The 20,216-nt window shown below is 43.6% G+C and overlaps 1 protein-coding gene across 1 annotated transcript in view; it reads left to right on the top strand.

The window, feature by feature from the left end:
* Positions 1 to 17,437, top strand: part of LOC131288290 (tetraspanin-2A) — a 40,634-nt gene extending 23,197 nt beyond the window's left edge. Inside the window, exons 2-5 of the mRNA XM_058317410.1 lie at positions 5,357 to 5,554; positions 15,629 to 15,805; positions 17,097 to 17,282; positions 17,363 to 17,437. Coding sequence (XP_058173393.1) covers positions 5,357 to 5,554; positions 15,629 to 15,805; positions 17,097 to 17,282; positions 17,363 to 17,437 — 636 coding nt within the window. The remainder of the gene's footprint in view (positions 1 to 5,356; positions 5,555 to 15,628; positions 15,806 to 17,096; positions 17,283 to 17,362) is intronic.
* The last annotated feature ends 2,779 nt before the right edge of the window (positions 17,438 to 20,216 follow it).

Below are 20,216 nucleotides of genomic sequence, written 5' to 3'. Positions count from 1 at the left end.
GCTATATTAATACGTTCCGTACCGCGTCACCCAAATATGGGTGACAGCAGTTTTAGTACAAATATGTTTTTGACCCATAAATAAATGAAAATGCAACATAAAAATTATTGTAATATTTTATATAAATTTTTGGGAAGCTAAGTTTTTGCTTGGCCTTCGAAAACAATCGGTTTAACAAATATTATGAACAAATTGTAATTTGAAAAATTGTACTAAAAATTGTGCTAAAACGCTTGGTACGGAACGTGTTAAATACAAAAGTATATTTTTGGAAACTATTTAAAAACCAATTGGTGTAATAAATTCTGGAAAAGTTATCGTTCTAAAGAAATGAACTAATACGGTTAAAAAATGTTTACAAAGATATAACTACTATATGAAAGTAATAACTTTATGAAAACAGCTCCCTTCGAAATGTAAAATGCCATTTTATGAATACTTCAAACATCCCCGCAGATATTGAAACCATTGAACGCATCCACCGATGGATCTCAAGCTGAATCATCTGCTGGCGCAATGCTAATGTTTGCATAAATTTGACCAAATCTTCACACTGAGCAAATACGGCCGATCATAATGATTTTCCCAGGCGAATGCATTCCTTTGTTCCCGCGCTTCCCAAAAGACCGAGCAAGAGCAGAGCGATGGCAGGGCAAAAAGCGTCGATCCCATCACTGGAGAATGAAATGAATTCACTTGCTTGATAATCCAGTCAAAGTTGGAAGGAATATCCGCATCCTTGCCACCGTCTCTACCTCTCGCTGGCTCGGTTTGCATGGCAAAGCAATGTTAATAATTCAACCGACCGAAAACTGAAATGACGATGGCGAAGGGTAAATTGCTGGGTGGGCAATTTCGATGGGCTTGGCCTCCTCCTAGGTTTGGCTCGTTTGTCTGACAGATTGCCAGTGTCATTGAGTGGGCGCAGGGTGTGGACGGGGCAGATGGATGAAGGGCTTCAATTTCACTACCGCTCGACACCGGACGTCACCGTATGCTTGAAGGGTTTGAACAAGCCAAAGTAAGGACGGGCGGACGAGTGAAAGCGAAGTCTGTTTGGAAATAAATCTCATTTCGTGATTTTAGAGACAATCGCATGAATAATAGAAGGACCTAACCGGACCCGAAAAGGGCTTCGTTGGGAAAGGGGGGACACAGCCTCGACCACGGCGATGCAAAACGCTAAAGGTCATCCCGTACACGACGTGTTAGTGTCGACACCGACAAGCCTCCCGTTTCCGCTTTTCCAAGGGTGAAGGATCCTTTCCCCTTCAAATGGCTTCATATCAGCACAGAAACTGATGAACCCTGTCAAGGCCAGCTCTTCCCCGAAGCTTATCCGGTTCCGGATCCTTGAGGAACCCGAAGGATGGATCCCGATCTTGATGACTTGATAGGTTAAGCCGTTCGTCGTTACCGACGTGATTCCATTCGTTTCCCAAGCCTAATGTTGCCCGAGGGATGAGAGGGAAGCGTGAAAAAGGGGAAGTAAAGTGAAAAACAAAGCAAAGTAGTGAAGTAGTATCCAACTTCATTTCCATTTTTGGGATTTGAAGTGAAAATATTCTTCTAATGGTGATTACATTTCATCCAATGGAGTTGATTGTGATGTTAAAAGGGATCATCATAATGGCATGGGAAGGATTTTGAACCTTTTTAAATTAAAATAGTACAATGAAAAATACACTCTGATCATGTTAAAATAACCAAAGGAGTGAATATCTTTCAATTTTTGTAATGTTCTGGTAAAAAGCACTCTTTTAAAATATAAAACTCGCTTGATAAACAACTGTAAACATGCAAACCATGCAACAACATTCATTGTTACGAGTATGCGTTAGTCGAACTGAATACAAAGAAAACATTTTCCTACGTTCGACAAGTGTTGGAACACGGAAGCACGCGACATGCTGATGAAGTTGATGTCGATGGACGTTCGCTCCTTTCGAGTTGCCCCGAAAAGATGCCATTCATTTGTCAAACCATCCTGAACCACCGCCCTTCCCTTTCCCTCCACACAACCACGCACCAAAAAGCTGCAAGGAGTTGAACTGGATAATGGAATACCCCAAACAAAGCAAATCACACACAGTAAAAAAAAAAGGGAAACACACATAGAACACCAATAACCTCGTGTTGAGAGGAATTTCCTTCGTAAAAATCCTCATTCACATCGTGTGCGTGTGTGTGTGTGGTGTGATGGTGATGTGTCTGGAATTTATTAGTGAAATTTGGTCCCACACTCCTTGGGGCCATTTTTCCAAGCTTCCAAGCTGAAGGGAAGGGGGCCGATTCGGCGCCCGTCGGTTCTATTAAATAAAATAACTTTTCACCATTTCCACCACCACCGTGGGGAAGGTTATCTTTGTCCCATCGGACGGGGAATGGGGAGAAAAAAAAGGGCGAGCCCTCCGAGGGTCACCGATGGACCGATGTCCTGCCGATTCGTTGGTCACCCTGAAGGGCTGAACATCTCCGGGTTTCCTTTCAATTCCCCCAAGACAGGCGACGGAGAGGAGTGGGGGAGGGGTGTAGAGTGAGAATGTGTGATGTGAAATTTATATTATCCGAGCGTTACATTTTCCCTTTCAGGCCACTTTCTCGATTTTGCCTTATTTTTTCCCAGTGGAAAAGCTTCACGATGAAGGAACGGAGAGTGTCGGAGTGTTGGAAAGGGTTCAGCGTCTCCATGTGGACTTTCGGTTGCCCTGGAGGTCCTCGTGGGTCTCTTCCTCCTGGCGTTCTCTCGCGCCGCACTTTCCCAAACCGTTAGCGGTCACAAAAGATCTCCATCTTCATCCCGCGCTTCTTGCGTTCGCCTCGAGTGAAGAGATAAATATACGAATAATTGAGCTCCCGAAGGATTAAGGACTGGGGGGGATCCGTCTGCCGGTTGGATAAAGAAATGGAAGAAAAAAGGACTCGCCACTGGAAAAGGACACACATCGTGGTCGGGGGACGTGTGTGATGCCGTCGGCATTGATGTACAGCGTGAAAAGCGGATGATGTTATTACGGGCCAGATGAATCCCGACGGCATCACACCGAACCTCCCCCCGAAGCCGCGCTGTGCGATGAATGTAAATGAGAAGCGAGGGAAATTCCGCTTCCGAACGGACCCGAGCCTCGGCTATGACTGATTGCGTTTGGCGAGTTTTCTTCTCCGTTTTCCGGCCCCGAAAGCCGTCTGCGTGAGAAAAGTTTATCAGCAAACCAGTGAACATTTGTTAAATCCTCACAATCTACTACGGACACACGTACCGACAGGATCACCAGCGAATCAAGTTCTTCAGCACACAAACACATTCTTTGTGTCCCACAACCACACCCTCCCCCGGTTGCGTGCGTCTCAGCTGGCATTCGGGTCTGGATTTTGAGTGGTAGAATGATAATTTAAAAGTTGATTAAAAATTCGACACAAAACTTTCCCTTTTCAATGCATAGGAAATGAGGTCCAACGGCACGGCCCTCCAGTTTGTGTGGTCTGATGTTTGATTTTCTTTCGGAGTAATCCGACCCTCCCTCCCCACCATCAATGAAATGAACGTCGATAAGGCGGCAGAACGGGAAATGGAGCTTGTGAGGTGGATGGAGTGGTTTCAGATAATCATCAGCCGACGTTAGTTTTGCATAGTGAAGGTGACTCGCATCGGTTTCGTATTTAAATTTAATCAACCGCGCGATCGTGGGGTTGTATTTATACCGGAGGCTTAAGTGGCTCAAACCATGCAGGGTGTTTTTCAATTTATTTCTAGTTATGAATAACCAGATCGTGTGTGAAAATTAATTTAACTTTTATTTTGGAAAGGTGGGTAAATTAATTCTGGCTATTTGAAACTTTTTTCTAATTAAAATGTTTCACTTGGACCGTTAATAAGTTTTTTTCCGGTAGAAACAAAACAAAATTTTATCATGTATTAATTTTCCAATCCAAAGTTACATAGTTTGGTTATTACCTTTTAGCTTAGTAACATTTTATTTACTCTTTACGTGGCTTTGTAACATTCTAACGAAAAAGCTGCTTTTATTGCATCACACTTGAGCACGTTCCAGCTGCGGTAATAAATATTGTATTCTTGCTCACCACCTTACAAACACATTTTCTCCACGTTTAAGACCATTTTATGCATTGGCTGTAAACAAATTGCAACGAGTAGCATACTGATAGCCGTTTGGCGGAACCATCGAACGGAACCACTTCGGTAAAAGCAAATGGAGAATTACACTCAACACTCGGCATGCAGAATGGCAGCTTGTGGCCTGCGAACAAAGTGGTTCGCTCGCAAGTGGACCGCCCACCAGCGCTGTCAATGGATATTGAAAAGCAATGTCCTTTCGCTGGCGTGGGACGCACTGGGCTTCCATTTGTCCGCCGTGTACGTAGCTGCAATGCAAACACCAGTGCATCAGTTACAAAAAAAACAAAACAAAGGAAAGTAGCCTTTCTTTGAGGGTATTTCGTTTGGAAAAAAAACGAACAACAAAAACGGCTGTGAAACGCAGGAAAAAGGAAAACTACCGACCGGCAAACTGTTATGGATAGAAACTATCATTTGTTTAAAAAAGAGCCACACAAATGCACAGTTCATGCTGATTTACATAATGTTCTCGCTTTTCTTGCACCGGCAAGTGTTCCGGGGGTGCAAATTTCGAGGTTTCCGAAGGAAAAATCGACCAAAAACCGATACAATCTCCCGAAAACCACTACGAATTTTCCCCCGACCTCGATAGCTTATTGTGGGAAGACATGGAGATAAATCGTATTGTTGTTTAACGGTTGCCTGCTTGTGGTTCGCCCGATTGCCAATGGAGGCGCCCGGTGGTTTTCGAAACGAAACGAGAAAAAAATACCCCGATGATGGAGGCGCCTGGTTGTTCACGATGGTACATGCCAAGCGTGTGAGTGTGTGTATGTGTGTGGGGAAGGGATTTTTTTACAATAAAACAATGCAACGTGGGGCGAACAGTGAGAGGAAAGGTTTTTTTTTGTGCTGCTATTGAATGATGCAAATTGCAGAAACCGGAAGCGCATGGTTCGGTCAGTGAAATTCAAATGATTTCCTGCTCTCCGTTACACGTAATCATTCGTTTTACGACTGCTTCGCTCCACTTGTGCTTGCAAAAGGTATGTCTTGCGTGGGGGTTTCCCGTTTTCCAGGTTTTCTTCCTTATTTCCTTGCTTTGCCAACCGTATCGGTATGGTTTGTATCAAACGGAGCTAGGAAAAGCTTCTTACAAACCATTTTACACTTCTCTTGCCCATTTCTTCTCCGTTGCTCGACAGCAATCATTCGATTTGGGTGTGTGGTTTCGCTTTTCTCTTTCTTATTATTTTTTCTTGTGATCGAATATTTCAGATTGTCGGTGCCGGTCTGTTTGCGTTCACCATCTTCATCCGTGCCGAGCCCGGCTTCGACGAATGGATTGCCATCCTGAATGTGTACGAGTACTACATCGGTGTGTACATACTGATCGCCGCCGGTGCGTTGGTCATGATTTTCTCCTTCCTCGGTTGCTGCTCCGCGCTGATGGAACACTCCTCCGCTCTGTATCTGGTAAGTACACTCTTCTGTTTTAATTTGTTCTAAGTATTTATTCTCATTTTTTATTTGAAAACGATTATAATCTTCGATCTTCGAAGAATTTGTTATAATATGTTGTAATATAGATGCTGCATCATACACTTGTGGCAAAATAGTTCCTACAAGCATTAAAAACAAAGATTTCCCACCCGTAAGAAACTTTCTCAAAACAGCTCATTTCTGTAGGCGACATACAATCGAACTGCACTGAATTATTTCCACTCGACGTCCAACGTCGGGAAACAAAGACTCCCTAGTGACAGGCACAATTTTCCGACACAATCCCACACACACATACCCACAGAACAAATCGTCAAGCGTCGCTGTTGCCGCTGGTACTGACAGCTCCAATGAAAGCCGGCCCACGCGTCTTTTGCCTTCGACTGCGGTGAATAATGAATCAACGGAGTCCAGCGGCGAGGAACTCGCCACGCCAAACTGTCACCGACTGCGTCACCGACAGCTGATTGGCCGGTTCCCGGTGTCATCTGCTGGGTTTTTCCCTCCTCCGTCGGTTCCAAATCCGGAAAAGCGCTAAGTCGTGCGGTTGACGGGCTTCGGAATTGGTTCCGGGATGCGGTTGCGATGCGGTTTTCGTGGAACTTTCTGACGTCGGTTCGTGGTGAGAGGAAAGTTTTCCCATCCCGAGGGGGGGGGGGGGACAAATGCCGCGCAAGTAATGCCACTGTGAGACCCAAGCATGTGCACTGAGGTTGGGAACAAGGGCCCCGGCCGATGGCATCGGATCGAAACTATCGTCCCATTTTGTTCGAAGGTTTGTCTTGGCTCTCCTTCCCATGATTCCCCCCCCCCCCCCTCGCTCCCCAGCGTCTTAAAGGGCCGGAAAAAAATTATAACTTACACAACATGACACTTCGGTGTCAATTAAAGCATGAATAATGTAGGAAGTCCCGTTTCCGCTTCGGTGCAGGAGCGAGTCCGAGTCCTGCCATGAGTTGTGGAAATACTTTTGTTGGCTAAGACAAAGAAAAACCCTCACCCCGAACGCCCCCCCCCCCCCCGACTTTGCCGGACAACCAGAAACGACCCCTGGCCGGGTTTGTCTCCTCCGTGAAGTGCTTTGCAGCTGACAGTTTTGGGGTTCGGACGTCGGATGGGAAACCAATTTCAATAATCATCCAACCGAACTAACCGATGCGAGCGGAATCCTTGGCGCCCTGTTTTGTTATGATAATGGCCGGGCACTTGCGCATCCCGGCTTTTCCGGCCCCCCTCATTTCCATCCGGTTTGATGTTGGCTTTCTTCTTTTTATGCGCAGCAGCAGCACACTTTTTTGCACACTACAAGATCCTTCCCAGACGGCGAGCAATTGTGCCAGCGGAGATTACAATCTTAACTGCAGGAGGTAACGGCGCGAACCAGAACGCGACCAAACGCATAACTTTAATTGCTTTCGCCGTGCGCCAATGGGAGAAGTGTCGAGGTCGAGCATCGACGGTTGAAGCTGCAGAATCTCTCCCCGGAAAACGAGCGAGAAAAACACCGGCAAAGGCTCGGCAACTATAATGAACCGTTTTGTTTGTGTGTTTTTTTCCGAGCAGAAGCTTATATTCTTGACGCTTTGGTTGCCCCGAGTTTCTCACATTTTTCTTTGATTTTTCACTGCCGGTGGTTCACCGAAAGTGTGACGCAATTGTCGTTAGCTGGGAAGAGCTCTACTTTCACCTTTTATTCACCGCGTTGAGAAAAACATCCTTGCCATTAGTGGAGCTGGAAAATGTTTTTGTTCCGCTGCATTCTGCATCGCTTTGCCGTCGTATAGACTGCACAAACTCGTGTCGCCGCTCGGTTGCCATGACGCTTGCCAGTGCTGCTTGGTAAAGCGAGAAAATTATTGGAGAGGAAAATCCAGAACACTGCACATCGAAATCATTATCACCGCAAGTGAAATCGTTCGATACCGCAGTTAAACTGAGTGAAACGATCGCTAACGTTGAAAATTAATTGCAAATGTTTGCTGAGGCGACGAGAATTTAAAATGCATTTAAAAATTTCATATACATTTGCAAAAAACCTTCACTTCAGTTTTTAAAAGTTCTTTTCAAATTGACGAAACACCTCTGTATGTATTTTCGGATGGTCTTCCTGCTGTGCAATTAAAACCTCACACTTTGAGCTCCAGTTTGCTACTGTTTATTAATCTGTCAAATATTGTTCATTCGCGTTACTTTATAATTCATTTGACTTAGTTCCTAATTCCCTTTTCGTTAATCCTATTCTCTATTCTAATGATATCCGATCCGATATCCGCTAACGTTGAAAATTAATTGCAAATGTTTGCTGATGCGACGAGAATGTAAAATACATTCAAAAATTTCATTAGATTACGGGAAATCAGTTCAGAATTTAAAAATTCTTTTTAAAATGACGAAACACCTCCAAATCAGTCGAAGTATCAATACGCACGATCAAATTAAGGCATTGCTTGTTTAAGAACTATAAGCAAATAGCATTGGAATATTTTGTGGATCAGATTGAGATTCACCTCCACTTTCTCCAAAACCAATCGATCCAGGACCGCCAGCGCATCCTATAAAGCTAGCATCAGTTTTGCATAGGATAGGGTTCTTACTCCAGTAACAGAGAAGCTGTGTAAGCTTTCCATAAGTGCATCGATGCTTTCGCTTTTGTTTTCTATCATCCTCAACACTGAAATGCTGCAGATGCTATGTTTACCTAACAACTATGCAAAAATGTGGGGTACGTTTCGATGCCCTCTTTTATGCTCTTTTCTGCGAAACCATCGATTCCATTTTGCGTTGCAAAGTGATAGGATTTTACCTCCAATCCATATATCTCACAACAAATGCTCAGCAGAATTCCATCAACCAATCGAGCAAGTAAGGAGTACGATGCGAAGGAAAGCATCACTCATGCATTTGCACCGTATTTCCCATGCATGCATTCGACCAAAGTAATTTAAACTTTCTCATCGGGACGAGCGTCTTTCCGAAAAACGGGTATCCTGGTGGGAGTTGTTCCATTTGTTTGAACCACTTACCGTGGATTGGAGCTTTTCTTGGGTTTTGGTGAATCGATGGATGTTGTTTTATTAATTTCTCCATATTTCTGAACCCACCGTTGGATTGTTTTGCAAACGTTGTTTGCAATATAATCTAAATTAAAGTGGAAATCGTGTGTTTTTGGTTTGTCTTGTTATTTTTCATGTTGAAATAAAAACAAGAATCTCTTTGAGAAAGCTTAAGCAGGTTTTGTACCTCATTCGAATGATTAAATTCAAACCATCAAAGTTCGTTAATAATCCGTCTTGCTTTAAGACCCTCCTCAAATCTCGTGACGGGCTTTGACTCCTCAGAAACACTCGGTATGCAACTCCTTGGGCAACATCTGTGCAAACACACGCCAAGAACCCGTGTCCGCACGCAACCGACACCGATTCAACTCCGACGCCGTTGCCAAACCACCGACCGACCGGTGAAGCATAAACGCTGGGAAAATAAACACCACCGAAGAAAGTCAAACTTACCGGGGGATAACAGGCGCTGCCCAGCGGTGACTCCCGGAGTGTCCGTCGGAAGGTTATAAACATGCTGATTATATCATAACTCTCCCCCCATCCTGAAGCACCCCCCTCCTCTTCCTGTGCAGAGACATAGTTTGCTGTGGTTTGGACAATTTACACCGACCGGCCAACTGGTCAACCGTGGCTCGTTTGTTTGCCTGTTTGCTTGGTTAGTTACCCGCCGTTGGGTTGGTTTCTTGGAACCGGTCAAAGTTCAGGCCGGACTTGGAATGACTTTTACCTCGAAGCCGGTGATAAAGCAAGCTGTCTAACTTGAGATTTCCCCTTCCGCCGGGACCCCACGACGAGGAGCGTCCGCTTGGAAAAGGCAGCAGATTGTGATAGAATTATTCGACCCATGATTGAACACAACAAACTGTCTTCAGTCGGTCATGAAATATTTTGCATGTGATCCAACCCAAACCGAGGGAATATATGGGAATTCTGCTCAAAAGTCTTGAAGCTAAGGGAGACCAAGTTGTTCTTTGTTGCCATTGACCACTGTCATGTGGACAAATGCAACCATCGGATTTCAAATCGCTTCACCGATCTCTTCCTCCCAGATTCCGGTGCAATTCTTTTCAGAAGATCACTCTTTTCAAGAGCATACTTGTAAGGATCACGGTGCTCGTTTCAATATAAATATGAAATAAGTTTTGTGGCCTCCCACCATATGTTTGTTTGGGTTTCCAGCAACAATTGTAACGACAAAGAGAATAGGATAGGAAAAACTTGGCCAACTCAATTTAAAGATATATTTTTATTGGTATAAGCTAATAAGATTTGATTGATTCACTCAATGGAGACTTTGGTCTTAAAGCAAAGACAAGTAAACAAAAAAAAAATACAAATTATTTATAAGAAAGGTAGAAAGAATAGTAGTAAAATATAGTATAACTTGTAAGACATTGGCAAAGTGGAAAAGTGAATAATTTTTCAAAATGAAAGCACAAGATTGGTTTGTGTTTAAACAATTGTTAAAAAGAGCAACAAGAAAAAGCGTATTGTGTCTCATAGCGTTTTCTATCAATATCAAACTTTGCAATTCTGCTATTCTTTGAAAGTTATTGCCTACTCACATCGAGAAAGAAAAACAAATCGAAATCACCATAAGGTACGAAGACGTTTAACACGAGGTTTTCGTGCAAGTGGGCGTGCTATGATACAACGGTTTCTATTTCTCCGAAGGACAAGCAATTTACTAAAAGGTTGGAATACAAAAGGGTACTTGTTTATACTGGAAAAATCAAAATTCATAGTGGAATACATTTTGATCCAACAAAACGATGTAAACGAACATCATATGAAGAACTATTTTAAAGCATGTCACTGATAAACAACTCGATGAGAACACTTTCCTTTTTCTTAGTCGATGGGTTTCGAAACCGTCTGAACACCATTTGGCCCGGATGGTATTGGTTTCGGGAAGCTCCAATACACGGAACACCGTCACGTACGAGCAAACAGTCACGTCTGGATGCACGATGATTAATTAATTAACTTTTCAAAATGGATTTATGAATAATGAGCAGTTGTCAGACGGGTTGACCGATGAACCTGCACGGGAAACACGTGGAAAAGGCAGAAGAAAATCGTGCAACCGATTCGAGTCCGATCCTGGAACGGACATACTCTCCCTTCCTTTGTCCCCGCCATCAAACTGGAGTCATTTTGCATCCTTTTCCTTTAGCAGGGACAATAGACGCTCTGAATAAAAATGTTCGGTTTAAGATCGAAGAAAAGGGACGTGATTGAATCGAAAAAATATAAAATGACACCGTCCCAAGTGAAAATTGGACACACACAGGACGGGAGGGGAAGGCCGACCAGGCTGGCGACAAATCGGTCGACGACCGAGTGGCGTGCGGGCGCGATGATGAAAAATGGCAAAAATTTCCAATCACATCACGGAAATTGGTTTTCATAACATCCGGTTCGAGTCAAGGGGAGGGGGGAGGAAAACGAGACGTACGATAGAGGGCGAGAGCAGGAGAGAGTGAAAAATGAACCAACCAAGTAGCAGCGAATCAGGACGCCTCTTCCTGTGCCTTGACCACGCTTGGGTCATTTCTGGCGTGGGATGGGAACACCAGTTGAGCAAAAGGCAGAGACAACATGGAAGAGAGATCAGAAAAGTGGGAGAAAATAAAACCCCCCCGAGGACTGGACGAGGAAAAGGCAATGTCGTTTTCATTTGCTGCCCGAAAGGCGGCCGGACCGATGATGGCATGATCAGCTTCCTATCCGAAATTCGGCCGCAAACCGCGAGCTTCGGAAGCGCCGGGAAAAAAAAAAACACGGGAAACCCTCCGGCGGAATGTCAACTAGAGAGGCTGAAGAATTTCCACTCGGTTTGCAGAATGTTTCCGCTTACCACCGCGATGGCCTCGTGTAGGCTTCATCGTTCCCTGGAAGATTGAGACGGATTGAACAACGGCGGAGAAATGAACACCGGGAAGAAAAAAAGCGGACCTTCGGGCAACTCCAACTCCAACTTGTTTCGAGGCTCGACCAAAACGTTTCTCCACGCTTTTCGGATCGGTATCATCGTGTCTTTCCACGGTCGGTTCGTCCGGAAAATGTCCACATCTCAGATACCGCAACGGGTTTTTCGTCGCATTGCCTTGGGCGATGGAGATAGTCGGTGGAAAACCTTTTTATCCTCCTTCTCCGGTGGTTCTTTCCGTTGCCTTTCCTCAACATTACTAACCACTGAAATGAAGCTAAGGATCGCAACAATCATCGAAATGCCTTGGTCACAGTTCTTGTTTCTTTTTTCCATTCTTTGGGCGGCTCTACTCTCCTACAACCTTCATGTTAATGCTGACCCTTCGGTCCTTTCCACTCGGGAGAAAAGCATCTTGCCACGTGGTTTGAAGGCTGCCGGAAATGAAAAGATTTGCCGCACGGTGATTGCGTTTACGAGCCACAGGTTCAATCCGTTCCGATCCGGGAAGAAACTGCTTTGTGAGAAGGAGTGGTAAATAAGAGCCATAGATGAGCTGATCGCTTTCATACACACCCTGTTTAGAAAGCTAGAAAATGATACAGTTGATTTGCGGAGAGGTTTATCAGGACTAACACATCATAGAAAAGAATATGATAAAACATCATTTAGAACATAGGTGTTGTTTGTACTTAATTTAATAAAATGAACATTCAGTGTCGTTTGACAGGCCTTCTAAGAAGAATAATTGTTCCCCTTCATACATTCCATGAGTTGTAATGTTTATGTGCATCTGAGCACTTAAAATGGAATATATTATTCAATTATTTACCAGTTTACCACTACAACGTGTATTGATGTGAAACATGTAGTAGAATCTTCCCACTTTATACTCTTGAAGACTGCAACATGTGGTTCCGAAAGGTCAAGACAGTCTCTCCTATTTTCTCCAACATGATAACAACCACTTTCCTTCGAGCAAACACTCTTCGGAATGCACTTTCATCTTGGCCTAACGTCACCTCATGGTCAATAATTTAGACCCGGGCAGGAAATTGATAGAATATTACATCGCACACACTCATACCAACACCTCCGAAGGCTTTTTCCTAAGCCTCCGATAATGGAAGTAGGTAGGCCGGTGACTTTTCTTTCCCCACCGGGTTCGAACGGAACTTAGCTTCAGAAGGACTCGTTGCTTATTCATTGCTGCAAGCGACGTCCTCTCAGCCCTGCCAATGGCAGCCATCTTACCTTAGTTATTGAAATCCTCCGAGACGAGGTGAACTTCCTTAAGCAGAACCTCGACGTGGGCGAGCGTCACAAGGAAAAGCTTCAGCAAATTGTGTCACTCGTGAGGAGACCGAAATTCCGCTTTGATGGCAAAGGACCATAGGACTCTTTTTCCAGCAACTAGGAAAGAAAAAGAGGGAGCAATAGGAGATAGGAGTAGGACAAGGACATCGACCGTTGGGTTGCTGGGGATCGCTGGCCAAGTTACGAAACCGAACCGAAGCGTTGTATAATGATGAACCAGCAATAAAGAAAAGCCCCCGTCGTTGCAAAACGGTAAACGTATTGAAGCGCACCGTTTCTTCGAGGTTTCTCGTTGCCTTCCATCGATCACTCAAAGGTTTCCCCGTGAGAAGGACGTTGCGCTTTGATGTAGTAACATAATTTATAGAAATATCACTACCCTTCCTGCCAAAGGAAGCTGCTTCATTTGCAATCGTTTCTGGCTCGAGCTTGGTTACATTTTTCGTCCAGTCCAACCCACCTGGATTTCAAAGCTCTCCGGTTCATGACAACAACGGAAGCCAACGTAACGGAAAGATCCTTTGAATGTCTTTCAAGGTAAATAGAGCGCATGGAAACTTGCTACGATATTCAAACCGACAACCTACGGCATTTGCTAAATTTAGTTTATTATTAAGTTAAGCTTGATTGAAGAGATGGAACTGAAAGAAATATTAGATGTAAATGTTTTGTAGCAGCACAAAAATGATGTTATATAAGGGTAAACTGGTTATGAAAAGTTTTCTCTAATTCATCTGCTTGCTTGCTAAAAAAAGGCAACTATCAAATATGAATTGGGAAAAGTACCAAAACAGATCAGTCAAAGTGTATAATGCCATAATACAATTCTGATGTGATGAATCGATGCTCCTATCGGTTTATGTTTTTAATCTCATGCACTTAACTGAGTATTACAAATATTTACCTACCAACAACTGAAACTCATGAATAGGTTATTTTTAATGCATTCTTTGTAAACCACGTGCTTGACTTCATTGTAAATTATTCGAGCTAATGGTGGTTTTTGTTGGTTCTTCTATTCACTAAATAACAACCGACCTAGTTGATTACGCTAAACCTATTGACTCGAAGCGAGCTAAATTGCATTTCGTTTCGTGCAAAAGCCTCGAAGAGTGGTCAATGCTTTTACGTATATATTTTTCTTTTTTTCTGTGTACATATTTTTTCTGTTTCCCTTTCGTTCCTACCCCTTGCACGTCATGCCACGAACATCGGGTCTCTAAGCAAATATTGAATGGCCGTAGTTGATTGAATTTTTTATCGACTGTTCCACACGAGTCCCAGCTGCGATCCCCAGACTGCACCTGTAATTTCGTCCACTCCCTTCAATGCCTCGATAGTCCATTGAGGCGTGTGTTCAATCAGTCTATTCAGCGTTGGTTTTATTCGGGCTCGATTATAGTGTTTGCGCCGCTCGAGTGGAATTTTCATTTTTCTCAAGAACTCTGCTCGCGCCCCATTTTTCCTAGTGAAGACCCCCGTTCGTGAAATTCACAACGTTCACTAACCTATTCATAACGATACTGAGGTCTAGAACCTTGCAACCACTTTGCACAATCATTATTTTCACGCACCAGGCACACAAAAGGGTATCAAATAGGTTAAGAATCACGCGATACAAATCCGGGAAATATGAACAGGAATTGTTGAATTACTCATTATTTGCATGAAATTGGAAGTGAATAGGAGGTTGATTGGGAAGTCAATTATTCACTTTTTGTGTGTTTTATTACACCTAGAAGCAGGTTCCATGTTGTTTAATGTTCACTTTATGTTTGATTCATGTTTTATAAGTATTTTTGATTTTTAAACACTCAAAAGTATTTTGTAAAGGTACATTAATCATTCAAGATACGAAATCTTACGTCATGAGCTTTGTAACAAAAGAGGAAGGTAAAATTTTAAGCCTTTCCTCTATTTTTTATTTTTAACAAAAATAATTCACTTTCAATTACTTCCACATATATCAACACTCTCGTTCATCATATAATTAACACAATTCATTTCCAACATCCTTTCCACAATTGAAACCCAAGCTCCTCACTTCATGTGAATGAAAACATAACACGATGAGAAAATCACTACGAAATAAAAAACAGTTCCCAACTTCCCAATCGAAGCGGAATGGGACGATTGTATTTTAATCGACCGACATGATCCGACCGGGAGAAGTGCGGACGAAGGTTGCAGCGACAGCGGTAACGGATGTTTGCCAGAGTGGCAAGATAATCGGCCCCGTTACATGGCTTAATCAGGTTCGTAATTGTGCAATTTTCATCAAATCGCACGCTCGTTGGTAAAAGGAGACAACATTGTTGAGTTTTCGAGCGATGGGAAGGCTTCGATCGTAATTGATAAGCGGAGGGTAATTAATTTTTCATTTCAATGGTTTCGTGGAAACCGAGCGCAAAGGACTATCAATCCGACGAGCGGACTTATTGCAAACGCCTGACAGGCACCGGTGATGAGGGCTTCAATTTGTTCTTACCTCGATGATTGTGTCGAACGTGAAGTTAATTGATGCTGTGGTGGAAATTCTGTGGAAACTGTGTGTGCCTTCAATTGTTAATTCGGCGCAATTATTTCAAAAGGACGAGGACGTGAAACGATAATTTATTTCCCGTTACATAATCGTCACAAATGACATACATCTTTCGGTTTTACTTTATTTCAAGTTTCAACACATTTTTCGCTCATTCCGGCATCCTGTTAACGAAATGTTTCCTCTTTGTTTTGCAGTTCATCGGTACGCAGGTCTTTCTGTTCCTGCTAACCGTCATCGGTTCGGCCATCCTGTTGGACTACTCGACGATGAACTCCAGCATCCAGCCGCTGATTCGGGAGACGATGCTCCGCTTCATCGTCACCTCCGAGCATCCGCACTCGTCGGCCGCCCTCAAGCTGATCCAGGAGAGTGTAAGTGTATTCGATTCGTTTTTCAATTCCCACTTCTCCCCATTCCCACGTTGACAAATGGTTACACAAATTCAAACTAAAAGAAAGTCCTAACAAAACTGCCAACCGATGGAATGGCAATGATTGACGATCGTTTCCACTTTTCCCCACCAAGTTCCCCAGAAAAAAAAACGAGTCGGGAAAGTTGGGCTTCGGTTTCTGGTGCAAATGGGGACGACACAGTTCATTAATCCATTATTGAAATCAAACACCATTCTTCCCTCGATTCCCGTTGCCGGGTTTCCTGCAATTTGCTTCCGAAGCAAACTCCTCCGGGAAACGCTGGAATTAATGCTTCGAAATGTGAGCCTTTAATGGATATTTGTTTTGGAACACACTGGAACGGTCCACGCTCTGCTCGATCGATCGGCAATCAATCCGATCCCGTCTGCTCCCGTGGCCATCCTTCATTGACGCTTCCCTTTCGCTCAATTATGTCGACTATTGTGGTCGTCAAGCGTTCCGCTTGAAATTGAGGACATTCGAAAGCTTCGGGCGCAACGTTGAACGAGCGGAATTCGAACCAGTCAAACATGTCTATATGAAATTTAAGCTCAATGTTTCACGTGTATCAGAAAAATATGACACCATGTTGCGCCTAAGGATTTGTTGTCAAAAAGAAACGTCACATCACTTTTTATCTTCGAATGAATGTTCCGAGCAATTTTCATCAGCGACCGCATACGAAAAGAAATCATTATTCTCTTATCAAAGAACCTGCTTCGTGGTTTATGTATCCTTTCACTTCAAATCACAGCAGGTCCCCGGCATTGAGTTCCTTTTGTATCCTTTCCCCCATCGCCAAAAGCAATCTCATTTCACTTTCTCATTTCCAAAAGTAAGGACTCGTTTGCTTTCATTTCGTTCGGCGACCCTCTGCGTAAATGATTCGCTCCGGCAATGGGGAGGCTGCATAATTAAGACACAAATGCGTTCCGTCCAGCAATGGTTTTCCCTCCCCAGGGGGGGTCAGAACCACAGCGGACATTCACTCGGACACTCCCGGGTGCGTCACACTAATGATGATTTTTCTCCGACCCTTCCGGCGCCGGCCCGAATGTGTGTGTGTGTGTGTGGAGAAATGGGCACGCAAAAAAGAAGGGACACTGGCCAGAAATTGGGTTCATTTCTTTCGCCTACGGCACTCATGTTTTTCCTCCCTTTCCACACACACATTTTGCTGTCGATCACTAAGTAGAGCTAATATATTTTTTATCTTCTTTGGTTCCTTATCCTGCGTTCGCACACACAGATTGGATGCTGCGGTGCGGACGGACCGAACGACTACATGGTGATGCGCCAGCCGCTGCCCCTGGAGTGCCGTGACACCGTCAGTGGCAATGCGTTCTTCAACGGGTGCGTCAACGAGCTGACCTGGTTCCTGGAGGACAAGTCGGTGTGGGCCGCCATTATGGCGATGATTCTGGCCGCCGTTCATGTAAGTGCTCGATCGTCGAGGAGTGTATTAAACATTCATCGGGCTAACCTTTTCGAACGATTCTTTTTTCCACACCGCAGACCTGCAATGGCGTGCTGGGAATCGTCCTGGTCCAGGCGTTGAAGCGCGAGGAGGAGGCCATGAACAGGCGCTAAATGTCATCGATGGATCAGGTGGAATTTTCTTCTGCATGCAAAAACGCAACCCCAAGTGCCAATTTCAAGTGACCAGTGACAGTAAAAAACAACAACGAACCAGTGGAGCATGGAGCTATGACATGGAAAGCGTTTATTTTTTTGTTTCTTCTATCAACAGCAAACAGTATTTAGGAGCTAGCACGTAATTTTATATCAACCCTTTTCGTACTTAGGTTTCCGCATTAGAGCTTAATTGAACAATGTCAGCAATGTCACCCATCAAAATGTGTTTGGGACGGTATATACTAATAAAGAAAACATAGGTTTAGGACAAAAAGGGATTTGACTAGCGATGATACTTGCATTGATGACGGGAAAAGGTGAATAAAAAAGTGAGAGTCTACAACTCTACTGGCAATGGTATTACTCTTGAAATATCTTATCAGGAGGTGGTCTCATCATCATCATCATATTAAGTAATGGAAGAATGACTGAAAATCATAAAACAAAACTGTCATTCAAATACAATTGAAATAAAAGCGAATTATTTTGTGAAAACTTCTCGAAAGAGACATTGAAACAGGTGTTAAAATCAATCTTTAGATAAAAAACTGACAGAACGGTTCTCAAGAACAAGTAAATAATAGCTAATGTTTTCACTTTGATCGCCTCTATCATTCCTCTTCAATAAAATCTAACATTTATTCCAGTGACAGTCCTACAATGTGAGTTTAAATTTATCAATGTCAATTGTCGTTTCGAATAAAATATTTTGAAGGATTTTCAGCCAGCGGTAAATAAAAGATGAAGCATTTCCTCTGGGATCCGAAGCAGCACAAAACAATTTACTTATTCTCTGTTTTGATTTAACCTTCTACTATTCTATACTTTGTAACAATAAATGAACAAAGATCCATTCTCAAATACAGTTAGCTTTAAATAAAAATGGAAAAACCAGCAATGTGCCATTAAACGTTGCTTTCAAGCTTTTCCAGTGGCGCTCGTTTAATTTTAGATTCATAATTAATAACTAATGATAATCCAAAAGTACATTCTCGCCATCTCAGCTATTAATATCAAACCAGACAGAGTTATTGACTTTTCCTTCATCCGCCACCCCTCCTCGTCAACCGAAGACGTTTGGCATCCTCCCACCCACGAACAGCACGCTGGACGCTTTAACAATCTTCTATTTATCGCTTGTACATTCTCGCCAAAGACCCATTCAACTGAGGCGAAGGTGAAGGACCTCATTAAAAGCTTGCTCTCGACAATGCGCCATCGTTGCTTCGGGCGTGCTTTCCGCCGGGGCCGGGGCTTGGAAGTGGGAGCAAAAATCCCTCCTATGTGTAGCGTCTTGTGAGACTTGTATATTTTTCTCCCCTCATTCCCACGACACATTACTTCCCCCCAACGTTCGAACGCCATTCAACACCGGCGTCGATGAAAGACGCAATTCCCCGAACGACGGAGACTTTCTTTTGGTATGGCATGGTAGCGTCCGATTAAAAATGGAAAAATGGAAAAGAGAAGGAAAGAAAAAACTGGTAAGAAACGATCGTCGTCTTACCGATAGACGGGCGAGCTTTCCCGCCGTTCAGCGCTGATGGTGTTGGTCATACCGTAACCATGAATATCAGAGGACGATGTAAACAGCGATTTCATTTCGCTTCGAGCGCCATCATAACCATCTTGCTTGCGCAACGCTGGTGTGATACTTTCGAAAACTGGACAAAATTAGTTATCAAAGGATGGACGTTGACCATAAAGGAACACAAAAAAAAGTATCCGAAAGAAAACGAAACAAATGTAATAAAATAAATATAACTTATGAGAGTATTCATTATGTTGCGAAATAAGTGAAACTATTAACAAAATCAGCTTTAAAATACGAAAACCAAAGGGTTTTTAAATAACTTACTCTATCCAAATCTTTACCATCTATCAGCCCACCGTGTGAAGGTGCCCTCGTGCTGGTGTTTGCGTATCTATCCGGCGTCGATTGAATGTTTGAAAGCTTTTCCCATCGACGCCAACGCAGCACTTCTCCTCGAAGCAGTTTGTTAGCCAGTTCGGTGCGTTTGCTTTGGAGTTCGTTGTCCGGTGGAAGGTGGTGAGGCGTCCGTGCTCTTGCTCACGAAAGAGTTGGCCCACTATCAGCCCACTTTCTTGCAACCAATAACGACGTCAACATTAAATCCCCAGCGATGCACACCGACCACCTCACCACCTGCGGGAAGATCATCGCTTCGGATTCGAAACACCCCGAAGGACATCGTGGGGATGTGGAACCGTCCTTCTTGGCTTGTTTATCCATTGGCTTGGCAACAACACCCGGGCGAGGGAGCATCACGCTAAACTCTCCCGGGATTGTCACCGTCACCGATGGACCGGGGCTTTCCTTCGCCATTACAAAGTTCAGCATCTTCTAGCGTGTTAGCTTTCCACGCCAACGGTGAATGCAGTTGTTTGCGTCGGGCCGAACCTTCCGTGTCATGTGAGTATGAAAAACAGCAATCGCATCTGCAGCTAACGACACTTTCGATGCACCCGTGGGTCCGGTAATGGATCTGGCAAGGAAGGGAAAACAATGACGCAAGCGTCTTTCGTTACCGCTGTATCCGGTAACTTGTTAGGAAAATCATGTCAGAGCCATTTTTTTAAACGAAACCAAAAACATCTCATGTAAAAGTGTAAAAAATGTAATGTAAATTAAAATTAAATTTTTACAAGAAGAAAATTTGAATTAAACAAAGAGATTTTCCATCAAACAAATTAACCCCTAACCAGACAAAAA

The sequence above is a fragment of the Anopheles ziemanni genome, chromosome 3 (genome assembly GCF_943734765.1).
Source record: "Anopheles ziemanni chromosome 3, idAnoZiCoDA_A2_x.2, whole genome shotgun sequence".
Lineage (NCBI taxonomy): Eukaryota > Metazoa > Arthropoda > Insecta > Diptera > Culicidae > Anopheles > Anopheles ziemanni.
The sequence above is the reverse complement of the archived record's forward strand: the minus strand, read 5'-3'. Positions and strand labels throughout refer to the sequence as shown.